General features: G+C 44.1%; 1 protein-coding gene across 1 annotated transcript in view; it reads left to right on the forward strand.

Annotated features, from left to right (window-relative positions):
• CFAP46 (cilia and flagella associated protein 46) overlaps positions 1–24049 on the forward strand; it is a 239476-nt gene that overhangs the window by 108557 nt on the left and 106870 nt on the right. The window contains exons 22-31 of the mRNA XM_069753829.1: positions 415–578; positions 5865–5996; positions 6395–6560; positions 8331–8418; positions 10053–10212; positions 11070–11253; positions 14207–14360; positions 14439–14707; positions 16805–16921; positions 17587–17733. Of these exons, the coding sequence (XP_069609930.1) occupies positions 415–578; positions 5865–5996; positions 6395–6560; positions 8331–8418; positions 10053–10212; positions 11070–11253; positions 14207–14360; positions 14439–14707; positions 16805–16921; positions 17587–17733 (1581 nt within the window). The remainder of the gene's footprint in view (positions 1–414; positions 579–5864; positions 5997–6394; positions 6561–8330; positions 8419–10052; positions 10213–11069; positions 11254–14206; positions 14361–14438; positions 14708–16804; positions 16922–17586; positions 17734–24049) is intronic.

A 24049-nucleotide genomic window follows, 5' to 3' on the forward strand; every position in this document is an offset into this window, starting at 1 on the left:
TCCTTAAAGGGGTATTTCCATCTCAAGGATCTTATCCCTTTATGTAGTAGGTGTAATAATAATAAGAATAATATTAGCAAACACCTCTTATTAGAAATGTAGTATAGTTCTTCTGATTTGCTAAGTCGCTTACCCCATGTCTAGAGCAGTAACTTAGGTATCCATGGTTATGACCGCTCATATAGTGACAGTTGACTGTTAGAGGTTGCAACTATGGATACCTAAGCTACTGCCCTGCCCTGCGCATGGGGTAAGTGACATGGCTAATCAGGAGAACTATACTACATATTGGGATAGATTTTTGGAGATGGGAGTATCCCTTTACATAAATTCGAGATAAGATAATTGTGGTCACGTGTGTAATATATATTTGTGGTTAATGCGTCTCTTTAATTTAACTCCTCATGTAACCAGATAATGAAGATGGCTTTGGAGTGTGACTGGTCAGATCCTCTTGTAGAACTTCAGACTTTTACCAGACTGGCGAACTTCGCCTACAATGCACACGACCTAGAATTAGCCTCATCTTGTACCCAGAGAGCGCTGACATTTGAGAAAAAGATAAGAAAGCAAGACTTGTACGTATATACCGTATGTTGGAGTTGTGCAGTTTCACGCACCAATATTTCTTGTTTGCTTCTTCCTAGTTTTTCACTTTCCGCCTTCTTTTCATATCTTCATGGCATTTTTATATAATTAGTAGATTGTTTAAAGTGCTAGTAAAATAAATTGGCAGCGTGCGCTGTGTGAGTCTGCAGAAAAGCGAGATTTGTATTGCCGCAATATCACAGAATGAAGAAAGTGAGACAACAGTGTCCCCTGCTGACTGCTTGTAATATTACAGCTTCTTGTCGGTCACTAAAGTGTCGGGAGTTCACAAGGTTTTTTCATTGTGAATAGCTGTTTTATTGTTTTAGTTGCCTCCATGTGGAAAAGTGTTTTGTTATTTCATTAATCTTTTTTTCTTTTTTTTTTTTGCATGATCAAGAATTTATTCATTTTGGAATAAATTTGTACTTTTGTAGAACAGTCAGGGGAAAGTAGAAAGTGGAGTGATTACTTTTTACCTGTGGAAATGGTGGTATCAACATCAGGAGTAAGAGCTTTTAGGTATATAGATGAGCAAATCGTATGGGAGGTAATACGTTATCAGAGATAGCATTTATTCACAGTGTAGGAACTAAGTAAGTCTGCAGGTTTGATAACATTAATAAATGCATTTATTTTTAGCCTTTGTGTAGTGTGAACTGAGGCTAAGGTTACATCCACATGCACAGCAACAATTTGTTCTGAATGTACTACAACAGTATGATCACACAGTACTGATACACTGAGAATTCTAAATCCATATCTTGAAATATACTGCTCTCCACCATATTTTTCTGATCTAATACTGGAGCTACCCGAATGCTGAGGTAAGGAGAGGCTGCTCACACTGCTGCCCACCCTGTCTATCTGATCTAATACTGGAGATACCAGAGGTGCTGAGGTAAGAAGAGGCTGCTCATACTGCTGTCCACCCTATCTATCTGATTTAATACTGGAGATACCAGAGGTGCTGAGGTAAGAAGAGGCTGCTCATACTGCTGTCCTCCCTATCTATCTGATCTAATACTGGAGATACCAGAGGTGCTGAGGTAAGAAGAGGCTGCTCACACTGCTGCCCACCCTATCTATCTGATCTAATACTGGAGATACCAGAGGCGCTGAGGTAAGAAGAGACTGCTCACACTGCTGTACCCCCTGTCTATCTGATCTAATACTGGAGATACCAGAGGTGCTGAGGTAAGAAGAGGCTGCTCACACTGCTGTACCCCCTGTCTATCTGATCTAATACTGGAGATACCAGCGGTACTGAGGTAAGAAGAGGCTGCTCATACTGCTGTCCACCCTATCTATCTGATCTAATACTGGAGATACCAGAGGTGCTGAGGTAAGAAGAGGCTGCTCACACTGCTGTCCACCCTGTCTATCTGATCTAATACTGGAGATACCAGAGGCGCTGAGGTAAGAAGAGACTGCTCACACTGCTGTACCCCCGTCTATCTGATCTAATACTGGAGATACCAGAGGTGCTGAGGTAAGAAGAGGCTGCTCACACTGCTGTACCCCCTGTCTATCTGATCTAATACTGGAGATACCAGAGGTACTGAGGTAAGAAGAGGCTGCTCATACTGCTGTCCACCCTATCTACCTGATCTAATACTGGAGATACCAGAGGTGCTAAGGTAAGAAGAGGCTGCTCACACTGCTGCCCACCCTATCTATCTGATCTAATACTGGAGATACCAGAGGTGCTGAGGTAAGAAGAGACTGCTCACACTGCTGTCCACCCTGTCTATCTGATCTAATACTGGAGATACCAGAGGTGCTGAGGTAAGAAGAGGCTGCTCACACTGCTGCCCACCCTATCTATCTGATCTAATACTGGCAATACCAGAGGTGCTGAGGTAAGAAGAGACTGCTCACACTGCTGTACCCCCTGTCTATCTGATCTAATACTGGAGATACCAGAGGTACTGAGGTAAGAAGAGGCTGCTCATACTGCTGTCCACCCTGTCTATCTGATCTAATACTGGAGATACCAGAGGTGCTGAGGTAAGAAGAGACTGCTCACACTGCTGTACCCCCTGTCTATCTGATCTAATACTGGATATACCAGAGGTACTGAGGTAAGAAGAGGCTGCTCATACTGCTGTCCACCCTATCTATCTGATCTAATACTGGAGATACCAGAGGTGCTGAGGTAAGAAGAGACTGCTCACCTCACACTGCTGCCCACCCTATCTATCTGATCTAATACTGGAGATACCAGAGGTGCTGAGGTAAGAAGAGACTGCTCACACTGCTGTACCCCCTGTCTATCTGATCTAATACTGGAGATACCAGAGGTGCTGAGGTAAGAAGAGGCTGCTCACACTGCTGCCCACCCTATCTATCTGATCTAATACTGGAGATACCAGAGGTGCTGAGGTAAGAAGAGACTGCTCACCTCACACTGCTGTACCCCCTGTCTATCTGATCTAATACTGGAGATACCAGAGGTGCTGAGGTAAGAAGAGGCTGCTCACACTGCTGCCCACCCTATCTATCTGATCTAATACTGGAGATACCAGAGGTGCTGAGGTAAGAAGAGACTGCTCACACTGCTGTACCCCCTGTCTATCTGATCTAATACTGGAGATACCAGAGGTGCTGAGGTAAGAAGAGGCTGCTCACACTGCTGCCCACCCTATCTATCTGATCTAATACTGGAGATACCAGAGGTGCTGAGATAAGAAGAGACTGCTCACCTCACACTGCTGTACCCCCTGTCTATCTGATCTAATACTGGAGATACCAGAGGTGCTGAGGTAAGAAGAGGCTGCTCACACTGCTGCCCACCCTATCTATCTGATCTAATACTGGAGATACCAGAGGTGCTGAGGTAAGAAAAGGCTGCTCACCTCACACTGCTGTACCCCCTGTCTATCTGATCTAATACTGGAGATACCAGAGGTACTGAGGTAAGAAGAGGCTGCTCACACTGCTGCCCACCCTATCTATCTGATCTAATACTGGAGATACCAGAGGTGCTGAGGTAAGAAGAGGCTGCTCACACTGCTGTACCCCCTGTCTATCTGATCTAATACTGGATATACCAGAGGTACTGAGGTAAGAAGAGGCTGCTCATACTGCTGTCCACCCTATCTATCTGATCTAATACTGGAGATACCAGAGGTGCTGAGGTAAGAAGAGGCTGCTCACACTGCTGCCCACCCTATCTATCTGATCTAATACTGGCGATACCAGAGGTGCTGAGGTAAGAAGAGACTGCTCACACTGCTGTACCCCCTGTCTATCTGATCTAATACTGGAGATACCAGAGGTACTGAGGTAAGAAGAGGCTGCTCATACTGCTGTCCACCCTGTCTATCTGATCTAATAATGGAGATACCAGAGGTGCTGAGGTAAGAAGAGACTGCTCACACTGCTGTACCCCCTGTCTATCTGATCTAATACTGGATATACCAGAGGTACTGAGGTAAGAAGAGGCTGCTCATACTGCTGTCCACCCTGTCTATCTGATCTAATACTGGAGATACCAGGGTTGCTGAGGTAAGAACAGGCTGCTCACACTGCTGTCCAACTTGTCTATCTGATCTAATACTGGAGATACCAGGGGTACTGAGGTAAGAAGAGGCTGCTCACACTGCTGTCCACCCTGTCTATCTGATCTAATACTGTAGATACCAGAGGTGCTGAGGTAAGAAGAGGCTGCTCACACTGCTGTCCACCCTGTCTATCTGATCTAATACTGGAGATACCAGAGGTACTGAGGTAAGAAGAGGCTGCTCACACTGCTGCCCACCCTATCTATCTGATCTAATACTGGAGATACCAGAGGTGCTGAGGTAAGAAGAGACTGCTCACACTGCTGGCCAACTTGTCTATCTGATCTAATACTGGAGATACCAGGGGTACTGAGGTAAGAAGAGACTGCTCACACTGCTGTCCACCCTGTCTATCTGATCTAATACTGTAGATACCAGAGGTGCTGAGGTAAGAAGAGGCTGCTCACACTGCTGTCCACCCTGTCTATCTGATCTAATACTGGAGATACCAGGGGTGCTGAGGTAAGAAGAAGCTGCTCACACTTTTGTCCACCCTGTCTATCTGATCTAACAATGGAAATACCAGGGTTACTGAGGTAAGAAGAGGCTGCTCACACTGCTATCCACCCTGTCTATCTGATCTAATACTGGAGATACCAGGGGTGGAGAGATAGCAAGAGGCTGCTCACACTGCTGTCCGCTCAGTCTTTCTAGTATAATACTGGAGACACCAGGGTGCTGAGGTAAGGCAAGGCTGATAACACTTCTGTCATTTTGAGAGCTGAGTGACTCCTGTGACCTGTAGATAACCTATAACAGATAGCTTCACAGTATATGGTATAGATTATCTCCAGGTGAGATTCTTACTGCAGATGCTCACAGCCGTCTTTACTAGTGTTGAGCATTCCGATACTGCAAATATCGGGTATTGGCCGATATTTGCTGTATCGGAATTCCGATACCGAGTTCCAATATTTTTGCGATATCGGAAATCGGAATCGGAAGTTCCTATAAGTTGCCAGTCATCTTCGGCGTGTGCGGTGCGTATGGTTCCCAGGGTCTGGAGGAGAGGAGACTCTCCTTCAGGCCCTGGGATCCATATTCATGTAAAAAATAAAGAATAAAAATAAAAAATATGGATATACTCACCCCTGACCACTCATGTGACCGCGACATCATCGAAGGTCCTTCACTCACTGCATTCTTAGGAACGGAGGCGGACGCTTGCAGCGGTGACAGCCAGGGTTCGTGGGAGGGGTGAGTATATCCATATTTTTTATTTTTATTCTTTATTTTTTACATGAATATGGATCCCAGGGCGTGAAGGAGAGTTTCCTCTCCTTCAGACCCAGGGAACCATCCAGGATACCTTCCGATATTTGTGACTTGCATTGGTATCGAGTATCGGTATCGGCGATATCCGATATTTTTTGGATATCGGCCGATCCCATCCGATACCGATACTTTCAAATATCGGAAGGTATCGCTCAACACTAATCTTTACTAATAACATTCATGCTCAGTTTCCATCAATGTGACAGGACGGCTGCCATTTTGATGTGCTATAGTGATAGCGGTGATCATTGACAGTAAGAATTTGGGCACATTCAGTATCTGTTTTGCATTTCAGCCAGTGGAGCACATTAGTAATTGACATTTTATAGCTGTTTCTAAAAGGCTAATTCTCCGGATGACGATTATGTGGGAATGTAAATACTGTAATAGCGCTTATTCAATAAGTAATTAGGAAATTGCTTGTGACTCTTGCAGCCGCAGCTCTCCATTGGCGTATGAATTGTTGAGTGTCGCCGCCTGTATTCAAGGCCAAAGCATAATGGATAGTTTGGCCGGAAAAAAACATTTTCGTCTTTCTGCCATCAAAGCCTTTGAAATGAGCTCAAGGTACGTTTTTATGGAGAGATTCGATTTTTTTTTTCAATTTATTAATTGATTTGGGGGGAAAACATAATTATGAAATGTGTTTTTTTAAAGGGCTCTTCTGGGACACTAATATTGATTTTTAACCTAAGTCATAAGTGTCAGAGCAATATGGGTCCGACTCCCAGTTCCCCCACTGATTGAAGGGGCCGTAATGTCCCGGTGACTGGCTCCTTTGTATTTTTCCCCTAATTTCTGCTAATGCGACACCTGTACGTTTAGCAAAAAATACAGGACAAATGAAAGGGAGGATAACTGCAGAATCCGACTACGAAGGGTTTGTTTGTTGTCTGTTACCATGGAGATACATAGTGGTAGGAATTTTTCTTGAAGTCATCACCATTGTTCTTCTCTGTGTTTAGGTTTGCTGGTGAAGCTGGGAACCCTTCTTTGACAGTGCAGGCAGCTAAACATTTCTGGCATTCTTGTTCCCCACTGATAAAGTCCGCCAATGATCGGGAACCCCTAAAGGATTCGGTGGTTTGTGTTCTCAAAGCCCTGGCAGAGGCTGAAGTCAGACATAGAAAGGTACAGACCGCAATGTTAGTGTTTCAGGATATACAATAGAAAGCAGGGAGCTGATGATATGGTATCACAGACATTACTCCTGCCCTTCTTATCACTCCAGTCACATAAATGGCGCTGTGAAGTGGACTGTATGAGGAAGGCTGGCGACTCTTTAAAGGGCTTCCACAAGCCACTCTGTTTACCGTGTCCCAGGAGATCCATGGCCTTCACTTTTAACCTCCATATAAGGATCTCATACGTTATGTCCATAGAGCGGCTGCTGGCCGGTGGAGCGAACCAGCAAGCTGAATCAGAGCAGATAAACAGGAGTATAAACCTAAAACTGGCAGATAGAGGCAGACTGCTATTGGTTTAAGTAAGGAGGAGCCCTGCCCATGGGTCCCAGAGGAAAGGTAATTGCATCTGAAAACTACAGTGGTGGAAAAAAATATCTAATCAGCCACCAATTGTGCAAGTTCTCCCACTTAAAAAGATGAGAGAGGCCTGTAATGGACATCAAAGGTAGACCACAACTATGAGAGCCAAAATGAGAAAACAAATCCAGAAAATCACCTTGTCTGACTTGGCAAGATTCATTTTGCAAATTATGGTGGAAAATTACTAGCATTCACATGCACATCAGATCTGTCGGGGATAATATCCTAATGATAAAACCTTCACTGTAAGTAAATAACAGCACATAGCTTAATAAATGACGCATCATTGAATTCATTTCTTTTACCCCTACCTCATGCTGTTATCAGATTACATAGCAAAAAACTGGATGAGAGATTCCCTTCAGCAAAAGTGATTTTAAGCAGCACAGTGCTTTATCTTGATTCAGATTTCACTCGCACACTGAAAATGGCCAAGGAAAAAACTGGGGGTGTGAGCTGCCCCATAGCAGAATACTGGTCCGAGTGCTGTGCGATTTCCTATCCGTATTACAGACTAGTGTGACTCCAGCCTTAGTGACACTTGTTCTGAGCTGACCCATCACCGCCATCATTTGGGGTGCAGATGATATCAATGCAGATGAAAGCAGGGAGATAGATTGGGGGAAAGCCCCGATATGGGCGCCACTTACAGGAATGAACACAAATTCCCTAATAAAGTGATTTGCAAAATTCCATAACTTTTCACGCTGGACAAAATTATTTAAAAAAAAAAAAAAAGATGAAGCTTAGTTTTTAATTTTGACCTAACCTTGATGTTGATGTATGTTGAGGAGCAGGAGGCACCAGGCTTATCTGGTGAGGTCCCAGAAAAAAAAAAGATTGAGAAGCCCTACTCTGTGATAGCCGAGCGCTGTATTCGGCTACTGTGTCTCTGGGAGACCCATAAATAATATCACCTATATTCTGGAATCAAGGAAGGACACAGCTCATATAATCATCCATGTAGATATTGAAGTACTCTATTCTGTTCGACAGCTGCAACATATGCAGCCGCGGGGACTGGAACATATTTTCCGAGCGCGCCAAAGACACTCGGTTAGCACTCGAGCATGCTCAGATAACACCTTATAAGAGCACGGTTGCTCCTCAATAATAATAACATCACCCACTGATTTCATGTAATTGCACAGAACATTGATATTCCCACACATCATTCATTACATTAAATAAGAAAAAAGAGCAAACCTTGTGAGAGTCCCGGCTCGTTCACCATTCACGGTCCTGTTCACAAATAAAGCAAGATAAAAGATAACGAGCTGATTACCCTGTGGGCATGCCTATGGGACGCCCAGACGTTCACTGCATTAATATTACATTTTTTTGCCTTTGCCAGGGGTCAGAAGATGACTCCATGTTATTTCACCTGTGGCCTTCCATGGATGTTCAATCCCGCACAGTTCACGAGCAAGAGAATCTCAAAGGTAAGCCATGAATTAGTAAAACTATTACAAAGATGGAGAGATCTGTCAAAGAGAGTAAAATGTGTCTGATGCAGAATTTTTATTAGGCTACTTTCACACATCTGTTTTTCTCCATCAGGCACCATCCGGCAAATTTTGAAAAAAACGGATCCAACAAATGTTGCCGCCGGATCTGTTTTTTTTTCCCCATAGACTTGTATTTGCGCCGGATGTATCCGACGATTTGTTTCCGACGAAAATCCGGACGGCGCCTGATCCGGCACCGCCTGGCTTTTCCTGTAATGGAAGCCTAGGGCGTCGGATTAGTCAGTGATGGATTCCGGCAACGGATTCCGTTTTTTAAACTGCACGAGCCCAGAATGTGTATTTTCCATTCTGGGGTCTCTCTCTCTGTACTTACCTGGTCCGATTGGTCAGAACACCTAGTCGGATCCGGCAGAAAAACTGATCCTTCACATCAGTTTTTCACTAATTTCCCCGGATCCAGCAATCCGTCCCACCCCTGGATTACTCCTGACGGCGAAAAACAGATGTGTGAAAGTAGCCTTAGTCGCCCTCCGATAACTTCCTGCACACGACTAGTTTTCTTTTGAATAAATAGATGTCGGTGCTCAGTGGTAGAGAGTATCATAAACCATAGAATCCCACGGTTCTCCAATAAGTTCCTGTGAAATTTAGTTGTTAAAGGTGCAGCAATTATTCTGTACAGATAGAAAGTAGTGATGAGCGGACATGCTCGGATAAAATGTTAGCAGCAGATTGTGGGGGTGCCGGCTGTCGGCCCCTTGACCGGTCTGTTATTAGTGACCTATCTGAGAGACGGATGAACAATATCATAGTCTTGGATATCCCTTTTAAAGGGCGTATCTGGGACTGATCACTAAAAGGCATGTACTAGCTAAAGCTGTGTGTTGTACCCGGCGCCGGTCACTGACCGCTCCTGCCAGAGATTCAGCTGCTCCCTGTCATTTGTCTTCCTGTTGACAAGACGGGACTACTGTCGTCGTGCTGATTGACAGCCGGCATCCCCCAATTAGCAGAGAGGCAGTTTTCGTAATGTTTTAGGGGCATTCCTTAAAGGGAATCTGTCACCAGGTTTTTGATACTTAATATGAGAGCATCATAATGTAGAGTCAGAGATCCTGATTCCAGTGATGTGTCACTTACTGGGCTCCTTGCTGTAGTTTTTATACAATTACTGTTTTAGCAGCAGGAGATTACTAGAGGACTACCATCTCTGCTCCCAAGGTAGTCCAACCCCACCCTTACCACTAACTGGCAGCTTTCTGCCTATGCACAGTGTAGACAGATAGTTGCCAGTCAGTGGTGTGGGTGGGGTTATACAGAGCTCAACATTCAGAGAACGGGTAGGTCTGCAGCAGAGAAAACAGTTTTTAATAAAGACTGCAACAAGCAGCCCAGCAAGTGATACATCACTGGAATCAGAATCTCTGCTTCTACATCACGCTAATCTCAGATCAGGTAGCAAAAACCTGCTGACAAATTCCCTTTAAGGATCAGTTAAAAATAACTGCTAACAGGTCAGCAAAGCTTCTTGCATTAATTTTCCTTTATTCTGTCCGGTTTTAGAAATTGTTATTGCAAGTAATAGCAGGCATGTGGGTTCATTGCAGGTGTTTCCGGTGAATCGGATCCATATGATCAGGAGCTCAGCCTGAAAGCTGCACTTTATGAGCTGCTCTTCAACATTTCTGCAGATAAGAATGACTGGCAGTCGGGCCTGAAAGTGCTGGATGAAGCCATTTGCATTCTGCCTCGTACCAGACACAGACTGTAAGTGTAGTCTCATTCTCTTCTATGATCTCAAACGAAAACAGCCTCAAAGTGTTCACTGGTAGAGTCAAAAATAGCGGAAACAAAGGAAAGCTAAATTAAAGGGGTTTTCCGCTATTCAGATAACCCCTTCTAAAACCCTATGTTTCCCCCTTGTTAAATAAGCACACCTATACTCCCCTCTTGTGCCCGCTCCGCTCCAGCAGTGTTGGCACCGACTCGCCCAGGGATCACATGACATTATTATTATGTCACGCAAGCCCTGCAGCCAAACAGCACCGGCCTCACTCTCCCTGACGTATCACATACACCCGGACGAGCTGTTGGATCTCTAAGGGTACCGTCACACAGTGGCATTTTGATCGCTACGACGGCACGATTCGTGACGTTCCAGCGATATATCCGTGACGTTCCAGCGATCTCGCTGTGTCTGACACGCTCCTGCGATCAGGGACCCCGCTGAGAATCGTACGTCGTAGCAGATCGTTTGAAACTTTCTTTCGTCGTCTAGAGTCCCGCTGTGGCGGCATGATCGCATGGTGTAACAAAGGTGTGCACGATATTGTATACGATGTGCGCATAGTAACCAACGGCTTCTACATCGCACATACGTCATGAAATTATCGCTCCAGCGTCGTACATTGCAAAGTGTGACAGCAGTCTACGACGCTGGAGCGATATTGTTACGATGCTGGAGCGTCACGGATCGTGCCGTCGTAGCGATCAAAATGCCACTGTGTGACGGTACCCTAAGACTGAGTATTTACAAAAATCTGGACCACTGAGGGCTGCTAACCTCTGCTGATTTCTCCCTTTTATTTTTGACCTTCATCCGGCGCCATGTTCTTTGTTTGCAGCGTCCTTTTTAAGCATCGCGTCCTGGTGAAGGCGCGTCTCGGTCATAACTTCTTCATGGACATCCAGAAGTTTAAGGATGAGAGTGAAGACTATGTGTCGTACATTTGGCACTGTGTGGCTCTCACCTGTAAGACCGTCCCCGATCAGCTGGCCTGTTACATGAATGCCGTCGATGCCTTACAGGTACGTATGTCCGGACGTCTGGAGACGCAGAATGTTAACCCAACAGTACACTTTACCTTGACATATTTTGCATCGGTTCGTAGGAGAAATCCTCCAGGAAAGGGTGCTTCTAATGATAGAGGACAGATAAATGGGGTGTTATAAGCCCCCTTCTCTGCCACTAGTTAATGACCATTCATGCCAGAGATACGAATACCTGTGTTTATGCAGCGGCCATAGCTGGCGGTGATTACCGTAGAGATGGCTTGAGATGGGAATACCCCTTTAAGGAACAGCATTGCCTTAATCTTAGGACCTAAGTGTGGCTGCAGTATATCACTCTGCATTAGTAATCAAGGAAAAATTGATAACTTGCGTATCAGTTAGAGTTAGTTCAGAATTGCGAATTTCATGTAGGAGAGCTATCCGTGGTTGTCACTTGTACCTGTGATAGCCTATGGGACCATTCATACGTCTGTGATTTTTTACCCACCTATAGATCTGCAGAAAATCGCAGACACATGTCTGATTTTGATTGGATCGGCAATGCAAGTCAATGGGTCTAAGGAACAATCGGACTGCACTCAGATGACTTTAGAGTGCAGTCCGATTTTCCCAGACTGTCAAAAATAGAGAAGGTTGAGATTTGTTTTTTTTAATTTGTCCACAAACAAGAAGAACGGATGACGCCCGGACCACACTCTGATCAACTTCTTATCAAAGTCTGATCAGAATAATTCATCCGTTTTTCTCATACGTGGAAAAATGAGACGTGTGAATGAGTCCTGAGGGTCACACAGCCCGTCGTGATGAGGCAGTGGCCATTGCTCTATGTCCGTTTGTATGGGACTGACGAAAGAAGCAGATGTCTGTACTCCAGTATAGAATAGTGGGACATACGTGAGGCCACTACCGAAATTTTTTTTCCGATCGGTAGGGTTACTAGTGGCGAGACCCTCACTGTCCTGCATACTTTGGAAAGGTGATGACATTTAGGGTATGTGCACACGTCAGGATTTTTTCCTGACAAAATCCTGACATTTCTGCCAGAAATCCGCGTTTTTTTTTCGCGCGGATTTCTCGCGGAAATTGCGCGTTTTTTGCGCGGAATTTTTGCGGATTTTTTTTTTTTTTCCTGAATGTCATTTTGGCATAGAAATCCGCAAAAATTCCGGAAAAAGATAGAACATGTCCGGATTTTTAGCGGTAAGCGTTTTTTTTGCGGAAAAAAACGCTTACATCTGCACAAAAAATCCGGAATGCATTCTAAATGATAGGATGCATATTTTTAGCGTTTTTGATGCGGAATTATAGCGTTTTTATAGCGAAATTCCGCAAAAAAAACCCACTAAAAATCCGGACGTGTGCACATACCCTTAATGTCGAACAATTCTGTAGTCAAAAATCTATTTAACGAGACTTTTTAAATACACATCTTAGTTCCTATACATTGAGTGATGGATTCCAACTCCTTGTAAATCCCTTTGTTCTTGAGAACTGGCGACATCTTCTTACAACAATATTTACTTTCTTGTTGGACACTAAGAGTTAATCTTCCCCTTTAAGTGTTCTGCCTTGCGTGGACCCATAGGTGTCAGTGCTGGTAAAGGCATTCTGTCCCGGAGTCTGTAGACTCCTTCAGTAGCGCAGATTTACCAGCCTCCGGCGTTTTTTTTTTTCTTTCCTGAACAATTTTGGCAAAAATCCAATGACGGACACATTTTTTACAAACAAATCGGAAAACTAAGATGAATGATAAATCTTTATATGTCATATAGCCGAGACATTAGCAGCATTTTCTACCCACTGTAAAAGGATGGAATCTTAATTCACCAGCCTCCGTAAATCAAGGGCACTTTAAGGTTTTATTAAGTCCAATTACGCATTACCCCCATATGAGACTGTACTAGAAAATAAATGGCAAGGTTTATATTAAAGGGAACCTGTCGTGGTGGAAATGGCATCTGATCTGCAGGAGGAGCTGATCACATCGATACACAGCTTTCAGTAATTCAGATATGAGTCAAGTAGGCAGTTCTATCAGTAAATAGGACCGCCCCCTGGACTAGGGATTTCAATCAATAAAATACAAGTTGTACTGAATCTTTTCCAATAATACAATTTATTCGCCTTCTCTATAACTTTCTATTCACAGATCGGGCTGCTGGCACACCGCGACAGGATCCCTTTAACGTCCTATGAAGAGATGAGCTTGTCCTTTGTCTCTTTAATTTGCGTTTTCTGCTTTCTGAATAAATAAAATAAATCACTGAAAGACATTGCTTATAGGAAGAGTGGAGGGGGGAGCTGCAGCTGCAGTCTCTTCTCTCCGGGTCTGTGAGACTGCATTATGTGGGAGGAGGAGCAGAGAGCACTGGTACTAAACTACGAAGAGTTTATCCATTTGTTTTGCATTCAATGAAACTTAATACATTCGGCACATAATATTAAGAATGGATATTATATTTTTTTAAAAGACAGAGTCTGCTACATTTCTACTGGCTCCAACTCCTCCCAAAATTAAATTGGTATTCCTATCCCAATATGTAGTAGGTGTAATATTATTAGCAAATGTCTCCGATTAGAAATGTAGTATAGTTCTTCTGATTAGCTATGTCGTTTACCCCATGTGCAGGACATTGCAGTATCTTAGATATCCACGGTTACAACCACTAACAACTAACTGTCACTGTATGAATGGTTGTAACTATGGATACCTAATCTACCACAATGCCCTGGACAAGGGGTAAGCGACACAGCTAATCAGAAGAACTGTACTACATTTCTAATTTAAGTTATTTGGTAATATTATTATTACAGCTGCTAAATACTAGGATAAGATTATAGAGATGTGAAAACCCCTTTACGGACTCCGATCCAACGTTTCCAATTCTCACTCCACAGATTTGGTGGTGATTGTAAGATCTTAATAAATGAAATGTATTCCAGCATGTCCTTTTCACTTCCTTTGTAGAAGCCAGAAAATGATTGGCAGAAAGTGGAGTACTTACTGGAGTTGTCCGAGTGGTTGTACTGCAGGCAGTTTCCTGCGAGCGCCGCTGTTCACCTGCTGGACCGTGCAGTGGACATATTACTCCGCATGAGGTTCACGAGTAGTTTAGAGGAAGGTGAGTGATTTTTATTTTTTCCCTGTGCTATGCGTTACATTACACAACCCCTCTCATTACTTTATATTGTTAATCAAGGGAAAAGCCAAAAGGTTAAACCAAAAAGTAAGAAGAAACCTTCCCAGGTTATAGATCGGGCACAAGGTGAAGATCTGAATGTAGAAAGTGGTAATCCAGGAATCGGGGACAATGCAGAAGGTGCTTACAGCTCGCTGGAAGATCTGAGGAGTGTGAGACAGCTGGAGGCCTTATCCCGAGCATTTGTGCTAATGGCTGTGATCAGTGGCAGTGGTTCACGGGAGCAGCACTGTCTGATGGCGTATGCATGCGTCATGCGCATCTGGCAGGTAGGGATTTTTCTTTTGCTTTTCCGCCACAAACTGCATCGTGCATATTTACAGAGATTGATGATGACTATGAAAGTCTTATTTTTTTTCAAAAATGTAGTTCCAGGAGTTAAAATGAATATTCCCATCTCCAAGATCCTATCCCAATATCTAGTAGGTGTAATAATAATAATATTAGCAAATACCCCCAGTTAGTAATGTAGTATAGTTCTTCTGATTCGCTATGTCACTTACCCCATGTGCAGGGCATGGCAGTAGCTTAGGTATCCATGGTTATGACCACTCATATAGTTGACAATCAATTAGCATTGTTACTATTGGTTGTAACCATGGATAATTAAGCTACTGCAATGCCCTGCACATGGGGTAAGTGACATAGCGAATCAGAAGAACTATACTACATTTCTAATTGGAGGTATTTGCTAATATTATTACGACTACCACATATTGGGATAGGATCTTAGAGATGCGACTACCCCTTTAAAGCCCAGGAACTTTTATTAACAGTAATTTGGTCCTTCCGACATCATGCTCATGGGCGCATGAGATATAATCACATGACTGCCTTATCTATCAGTACGACTGTCGCTTGGACATCTTCTTGCAATAATTATTTGTGATGTATTAGGATGAATAATGCTGGTTGGTATACTCAGTGCCATAACTAGGATCACAAAATCCTTAATACACCATGTTAAAGGAATTGTCCCACAATGGACATTTACTCTCTATCCATCAGATAAGTGATACAAGCTTAGCCCCCCGATATCTCTCAAATTAGGGTCCCAAGTTCCGTTTTATCCCCCCCGATTGACTACTGGAGGAGGAGCATGAATGGAGCGCTGGTTAAGCGAGTGCTGTCTCCACTATGAAGCTGATGATAATAGGTGAGTGCAGAGCACGGCGGTGCCATCAGCCTCTAGACACTGAATGACGCGGCGCTTGCTCGACCTGCGGTAGTCACGCCATCAACAGGTTCAGGACCAACGATCTAGTGATAAGTTGGATTCCAGCTTTATGGTTCCCATTCAACCACAGTCCTGAGGATCAGTGTTAAATATGTATTGATGATAGGTGATATGTCTATTACAACATCTCAAAGGGTTATTCCCAAATAATCAAGTTACCCCTATCCATAGGTCAAGGGATAACTAGCTGATCTCCAGGAGTCTGATCTTCATGACCCCCCGTTATCCCGACATCAGAGCTCTGTAACCTTGATAATCGGGCACTGCAGCCCCCTCCTGAATGGGGCAATGGTGTACATCCCCGATCTCTGCTCCATTCATTGGGGTTGCCGAGTGCTTTTTTGGGTCTTTCAGCAGCCTAAAATGCAATGAATGAAGTGAACTCCGAGCATATGCACCTCCGCACTATTCGGGATAGGGCTGCGGAGCCTTATTTTCAAACTTCATTAGACCCGATCTCGCGATCACTGAGGGTGTCAACAGTCATACCACTAGCAAAGAGCAGATTATTCCTTTACATATGGATAACTTGTTTTATTTTTTTCGGAGTAACCCTTTAAGTTTGTTTTTGACTAAATGGTTTCCTGTATTCCTTAAATACAGTAGTAACTTATCTTTTTTATTTACTGTAACTATTTTCCATGTATTATAACATTATGCATTTGTGTAATATACATCATTACGTTATTTTGCTTCCTTCTCTCCCAAACACCATGCTGATGTCTCAGTGCCCAATTTATGCTCCTTTAAAAGCTGCTTTCAGCTGCTGCTCAGTAAAGATCTGCACACTGCATTCAAACAGAGTATGTGAATTCCCCTGTCTCTCTATTGGGTAGGGAGTAGAGAGGCTCAAAGAGGGAAAGTCCAGTACACGGATTGATTACATTTTGTGTAGGGGATATTCCCTATCTGAGCCTCTCAGCTCCTCTCCCCTGTACTGAGACAGTACAATTCACATACACAGATTGTTTGAATACGATCTTTGCGGAGCAGCAGTTGAAAGCAGCTTTTAAAGGAGCACAAACTAGGAAATAGCACTGCAGTATATGGTGATGGAGAAACAAAAGCAAAATAACTGACTATAAATATGTTGCAATACTGCCCGTATTCATCCGATTTGTCTTTTTAGGTGTCAATGCCTGCAGCAGGAAGCTTTATTAAATCACTACAAAAAAACCCTGCGACTGTACAGAACCCGCAATCTGCATCGAGCCAAAAGGAAAAACGGAAGAAGGAAGGGAACGAGGTAAAGAAACTCAGACATGGAAATAGCGGGTGGTTTCATCTGAAGCGTAATAATACAGTAGCCCTTTATTAATATAGTCTACATTGTCCGAGTCTTACAGCGGTATCAACAATAGGGCAGGTATATTGGATCATCCTTTATTCAGATCATGAACTTTACCTTGGACGTTCACCTGCAAAGTTTTTTCTTTTTGTAAGACTGATAATAAATAGGATTGTTCTAGTAAAGACCTAGAAGATATCAGTAAGATTCAGCAGGGACTGCAGGTCCTGATTTCTGTCAGAAGTAGAACATGATGGGACCTGGATGTGGTGTATGGTGGAGATATACCGGGGTGCTGCCTACTGAGCAGGTCCGGATAAGGTTGTTGGAGAGAAAGACTTGCTGGTTTTTGTAGGTACAAAAGTATTTTTCTTACTTCTCTCCTAAACACCATGCTGCAGTGCTGATTCAGTGCCAAGTTCATGCTCCTTTAGAAGCTGCTTTCAACTGCTGCTCAGGAAAGATCTGCACACTGCACTGGGTGGTGGGGATAGCTTGAGGCTCTCAATATGGATGCAAAGTAGACCAAAAATTCAATATATAATAGTGTCATTATATTTTACAGTTTTTGTCATTTGAACTCTTTTTTATTTATATGTTTATTTTTTTTAATTACCATCAAGGAAAAGCCCAGGAGAAAAGCCCCTATAGACGCCTTACCATCTACTGCGGAGGAATGGGCCGGCTTTGACAGTCCTGATGAAATCCGAGATACTTTTAGACAAGATACATCTTACCAGACCATAAACAGGAGTACAATTGTAAAACCAGTAAGTAAGGCCTTATGACCAGTACAATACCTGTATGTTGTTATTGCAATTGCATTGCAAGTAAAGGGTGTCTCAGGCAGAGTGTTGGGCTCAGCTAATACGGTCGTGCTCACAAGGGTTGAAAATGAACTTATAGGGTAACTGCTAGTGATGAGTGAACGTCCTCGGATAAGGTGTTATCTGAGCATGCTCATGTGTCTTCGGTGTGCTTGGAAATTATGTTTCTAGTCCCCGCTGTTGAATATTTCGCAACTGTTCGACACCACAACACATGCAGGGATAGGCTGTTTGTTGGGCAAGCAGTTTTGTGCATACTGTATGTGGTTCCCGAGGAGAATTGGTCTCCTTAATATGGGCCAGTAGCAGTAATGTTACATTCTTCCAGGGTAAAATACTGCAGAACATCCTGGAAGTGAAGCAATACTATAAAGTCAAACGTGATAAATTGCAGTTTTCCGAGATCTTGTGCTGTGTGTAGGGCATGGCTAACATTGCTCGCTGCTTCAGAAAGGTGAGCCGTAAATGGTAATTCATTAGGGAATACGTCTTTTTGGTTTTTTGTATTGAACAAGAAAGATTCCAGATTTCCCTGTTGTCATGAACTTCTCTCACAATGCAGACATTTCTTCTTATATGTCTGCGGATTTGTGTTTTGTTTGTTTTTAAGTTTTTAGGCTTCTTTTGCACTTGCCATGTTTTTGCGGGCCGTTTTTGCGGCCCCAATGGATTTCTATGGGGCCGCAAAAACGGGCCGAAAAAATTCGTCGGAGCGCCGTACACCATATGGTTGTGAGGGCCGTATTTACGGCTGTGAAAAAATATAACGCTTGCTTGATAATTTTCATGGTTTACGGACACGGCCCCCTTTGAAATCAATGGGGCTGCAAAAACAACGGAAGCTTAATTTTGCGGTGCACCGTGAAGACCAGCTTGATTTTGCGGTGCACCGTGAAGACCGTATTTGCAGAACGTCGTTTTTTTTTTCCCCCTACTTTTCAAAACCTATTCCAATCCAGAAAATCGGCAATCCGCAAGATTTTTGCGGCAGACTGTGAAAATTACAGCAATATGGCCCGCAAAAACAGGCCGCAAAAAACACGGCAAGTGTAAAAAAAAGCCTTACTGAAATTTCTGCCCTAGGTTTTCTCTAATAAAGCGAATGTCCAGCTTTAAAGCAGAACTGCCCGAGATTTCACAAAACAAACTTCATTTATTAATGAATAGATTTCTTAAACCTGAAGTTACTTACGTTGAATATTTTTGTGGCAATAGTTCTATAATCCTGATACTAAAATGAGCATTTCCCAGTCGCTTTATTGACTTTTTGGCTCCTGCCTGTTACCATAGCATGTGTGTTTGCAAGGAGCGCAACATGGAGTCCGGATCCCCTGACACCTTTCCACAAGATCAAGGGGGCAAGTTTTCCTCCAATCCAGAGAGTGTGAGGTGGTTTTAGGGAGTAAGTGCGTCATTAGAGCCATGTGGCGCTACTTGTCAGCCACCGCTGTATTCAGACTTTCAGATTTCTTGTTTGTCATTCCGGATTGCAAAGGATCGGACACCTTGCTGGGTTCGGTCGGTCATTATCGAAGCATATAGGGTGAGTGGAACATTCTGCCACCAGCGGTGGTGAGTTCTCCTTCAATGGAGGTTTTCAAACAGAGGCTGGACAGACATTTGTCTGAGATGGTTTAGTGACTCCTGCATTGAGCAGGGTGTTGGACACGATGACCCTGGAGGTCCCTCCAACTCTAACATTCTATGATTTTATGAAGGTGAAGGCCAGTTCTCCCCCTTTCAGGATTAAGGTACACTCTACACAAGATGTGGGGGCTTCCTGGGCCGTCCATCACCAGGCCTCTGTAAGGCAGCTACTTGCTCATCATTTCATACCTTCTCTAAGTTTTCCAGGATCCATGTCTTTGCTTCGTCAGATGCAAGGCATGTCAGGAAGAGATGAATTAAACACACAGTCTTATTTCAATAGTTCAAGAGTTTTATTTCCACGTGAAGGCATGTGATCAAAGCTGGGTAGCCTCTTACAGATTGGGACTATGTGAATGGTGACGCTTTTCTATATTTACTTGCTTTCCTTCCGGGGTATTTTGTTACTTAAAACATGCATTTTGGTGAAAATATGGTATTATCAATATGGTTTGACTAAAAAATTTGGATCAATTGGCTTCTACAGCCTCTATGTACTACTGTACACAGCAGACTGTATTAGCAGCTGGCTCTGATCCATTATTGCATTTGCACCTATTTTTTTTTATATAGTTACTTTAAAGGGGTATTCCCGTCTTCAAAATCATATCCCAAAATATAGTAGATATAATAATAATATTAGCAAATATCTCCAATTTTAAATATAGTACAGTTTTTCTGATTCACTATGTTGCTTTTTCCATGTATAGGGCATTCAAATTCAACGTAGAACCCTGTACTTAAAAAATATATTAAAATATAACTTTTAATTACTTAATTTAAAAATTAATTATTAATAAAGTGCAATACGTAACATACAGCCACCACCCAGGTATCATTTAGACACTTGTAACAGATACCATAGGGAAGTGCTTATCCCCAATGAAAAAGCTGAACGACCCTACATACCAGCGCAGGTTGGCACCCTGTAACCGGCTCACCCTGCTGGCCCTGTAGGCCCTAAGTAGGGCAGGGCAGGAAACAACAGACACAACAGAAGATATAGCAAACTGTGATAATATGAGGGCACTTACATGGCACTATAAAGGCAAATTTTGTTTGTTTCAAAAGAGGATAATTAGCAACATGTATCCTGGTTTGAGATATCACCAGGAGGAATCTCAATGTAAAAAATGTTACCTATATTCACTACACCAACAGTATATGCAGGGGTTGGTACCCTAGGTGTAACGAGAATGGCGCCCCCCGCTCCTCGGTGGCTGGCCCTCCTATCCCTCGCTAGATCTTTAAAAGGTAGAGTAGGTTAAGGAGAATAAGAGGTAAAGTGCTTAGTGCCTTAGTAGAAGAAAGAAGTGGGAATGATATTACCTAGAGTCCTCATTGATAGAGTAGTTCAGAAGACACAAACACAGCGTACAACATAGCCACAAGGAGCAGTCTATAACATTATAACGCTATACAACACCTTAACACTCGCGTTTCCCACAGTGCCGCCAATCTCGCTCTTCTGCAGGCCTGATCACAGCCTTCGAAGCCGGCACATGCGCTTTATAGTGCTTTGCTGTGCCCTCAGCAGGGCGGAGCGAAGCGCCTGTGCAAGTCTGTGCTTCAACAGCGCAGCTGCGAGATTGGCGGCACTGTTTGGATTCTGTAGGACGCGTCATCCACATCAAGCAAGGCTGGAGGACGGCGATTGCGGCCAGAGAGGAGGCGCTGAGCAAGACCAATGGTGCCCATCATACCCGACCGCGCCTTATAGGGGAATTATAACAGCTATTTTTTGGGATATGCGGAGGCAGTTGGGGGCTTATATACAGGTCGCTGGACTGTGACTTAAGGTTATGGCTTTAGTGTATATCGGGAAAACCTAGCACAAGGCTCCTTATAAAGGATTCAGTGGACTCATAAGGGTGGTCATGTGAAGCTTGGGGAAGAAACCAGGAGTGGATCAGAGAAGGAGAGAAAGTATACAAAATGGATGCTACTTCTATTCTTGAACAAGCTCCTAGTTTCGACTGAATAAACAGCATTCTAAAAAGTAGTAAAACCTGGCCATATACAAGCACCTGGGGCACATTCACATGCACCATGTACAAGCTCCTGGGGCACATTCACATGCACCATATACAAGCCCCTGGGGCACATTCACATGCACCACATACAAGCACCTGGGGTACATTCACATGCACCACATACAAGCACCTGGGGCACATTAACATGCACCATGTACAAGCTCCTGGGGCACATTCACATGCACCATATACAAGCACCTGGTGAACATTCACATGCACCATGTACAAGCCCCTGGGGCACATTCACATGCACCACATACAAGCACCTGGGGCACATTCACATGCACCACATACAAGCACCTGGGGCACATTAACATGCACCATGTACAAGCTCCTGGGGCACATTCACATGCACCACATACAAGCACCTGGTGAACATTCACATGCACCATGTACAAGCACCTGGGGACATTCACATGCACCATGTACAAGCACCTGGGGCACATTCACATGCACCATGTACAAGCACCTGGGGAACATTCACATACACCATGTACAAGCACCTGGGGCACATTCACATGCACCGTGTACAAGCAGCTGGGACACATTCACATACACCATATACAAGCACCTGGGGAACATTCACATGCACCATGTACAAGCACCTGGGGCACATTCACATGCACCATGTACAAGCCCCTGGGGCACATTCACATACACCATGTACAAGCACCTGGGGAACATTCACATGCACCATATACAAGCACCTGGGGAACATTCACATGCACCATGTACAAGCACCTGGGAAACACTCACATGCACCATGTACAAGCTCCTGGGGCACATTCACATACACCATGTACAAGCACCTGGGAAACACTCACATACACCATGTACAAGCACCAGGGGAACATTCACATACACCATGTACAAGCACCTGGGACACATTCACATACACCATTTACAAGCACCTGAGGAACATTCACATACACCATATACAAGCACCTGGGGCACATTCACATGCACCATGTACAAGCACCTGGGACACATTCACATGCACCATGTACAAGCTCCTGGGGCACATTCACATACACCATATACAAGCACCTGGGGCACATTCACATACACCATGTACAAGCACCTGGGGAACATTCACATGCACCATGTACAAGCACCTGGGGCACATTCACATACACCATGTACAATCACCTGGGGAACATTCACATGCACCATGTACAAGCACCTGGGGCACATTCACATGCACCATGTACAAGCACCTGGGGCACATTAACATGCACCATGTACAAGCACCTGGGGCACATTCACATGCACCATGTACAAGCACCTGGGGCACATTCACATGCACCATGTACAAGCACCTGGGACACATTCACATACACCATGTACAAGCACCTGGGGCACATTCACATGCACCATGTACAAGCACCTGGGGCACATTCACATACACCATATACAAGCACCTGGGGCACATTCACATGCACCATGTACAAGCACCTGGGACACATTCACATACACCATGTACAAGCACCTGGGGCACATTCACATACACCATATACAAGCACCTGGGACACATTCACATGCACCATGTACAAGCACCTGGGGCACATTCACATGCACCATATACAAGCACCTGGGGCACATTCACATGCACCATGTACAAGCACCTTGGACACATTCACATGCACCATGTACAAGCTCCTGGGGCACATTCACATGCACCATGTACAAGCACCTGGGGCACATTCACATACACCATGTACAAGCACCTGGGAAACACTCACATACACCATGTACAAGCACCAGGGGAACATTCACATACACCATGTACAAGCACCTGGGACACATTCACATACACCATTTACAAGCACCTGAGGAACATTCACATACACCATATACAAGCACCTGGGGCACATTCACATGCACCATGTACAAGCACCTGGGACACATTCACATGCACCATGTACAAGCTCCTGGGGCACATTCACATACACCATATACAAGCACCTGGGGCACATTCACATACACCATGTACAAGCACCTGGGGAACATTCACATGCACCATGTACAAGCACCTGGGGCACATTCACATACACCATGTACAATCACCTGGGGAACATTCACATGCACCATGTACAAGCACCTGGGGCACATTCACATGCACCATGTACAAGCACCTGGGGCACATTAACATGCACCATGTACAAGCACCTGGGGCACATTCACATGCACCATGTACAAGCACCTGGGGCACATTCACATGCACCATGTACAAGCACCTGGGACACATTCACATACACCATGTACAAGCACCTGGGGCACATTCACATGCACCATGTACAAGCACCTGGGGCACATTCACATACACCATATACAAGCACCTGGGGCACATTCACATGCACCATGTACAAGCACCTGGGACACATTCACATACACCATGTACAAGCACCTGGGGCACATTCACATACACCATATACAAGCACCTGGGACACATTCACATGCACCATGTACAAGCACCTGGGGCACATTCACATGCACCATATACAAGCACCTGGGGCACATTCACATGCACCATGTACAAGCACCTTGGACACATTCACATGCACCATGTACAAGCTCCT

Source organism: Ranitomeya imitator, chromosome 2, assembly GCF_032444005.1.
Source record: "Ranitomeya imitator isolate aRanImi1 chromosome 2, aRanImi1.pri, whole genome shotgun sequence".
NCBI classification, from domain to species: domain Eukaryota; kingdom Metazoa; phylum Chordata; class Amphibia; order Anura; family Dendrobatidae; genus Ranitomeya; species Ranitomeya imitator.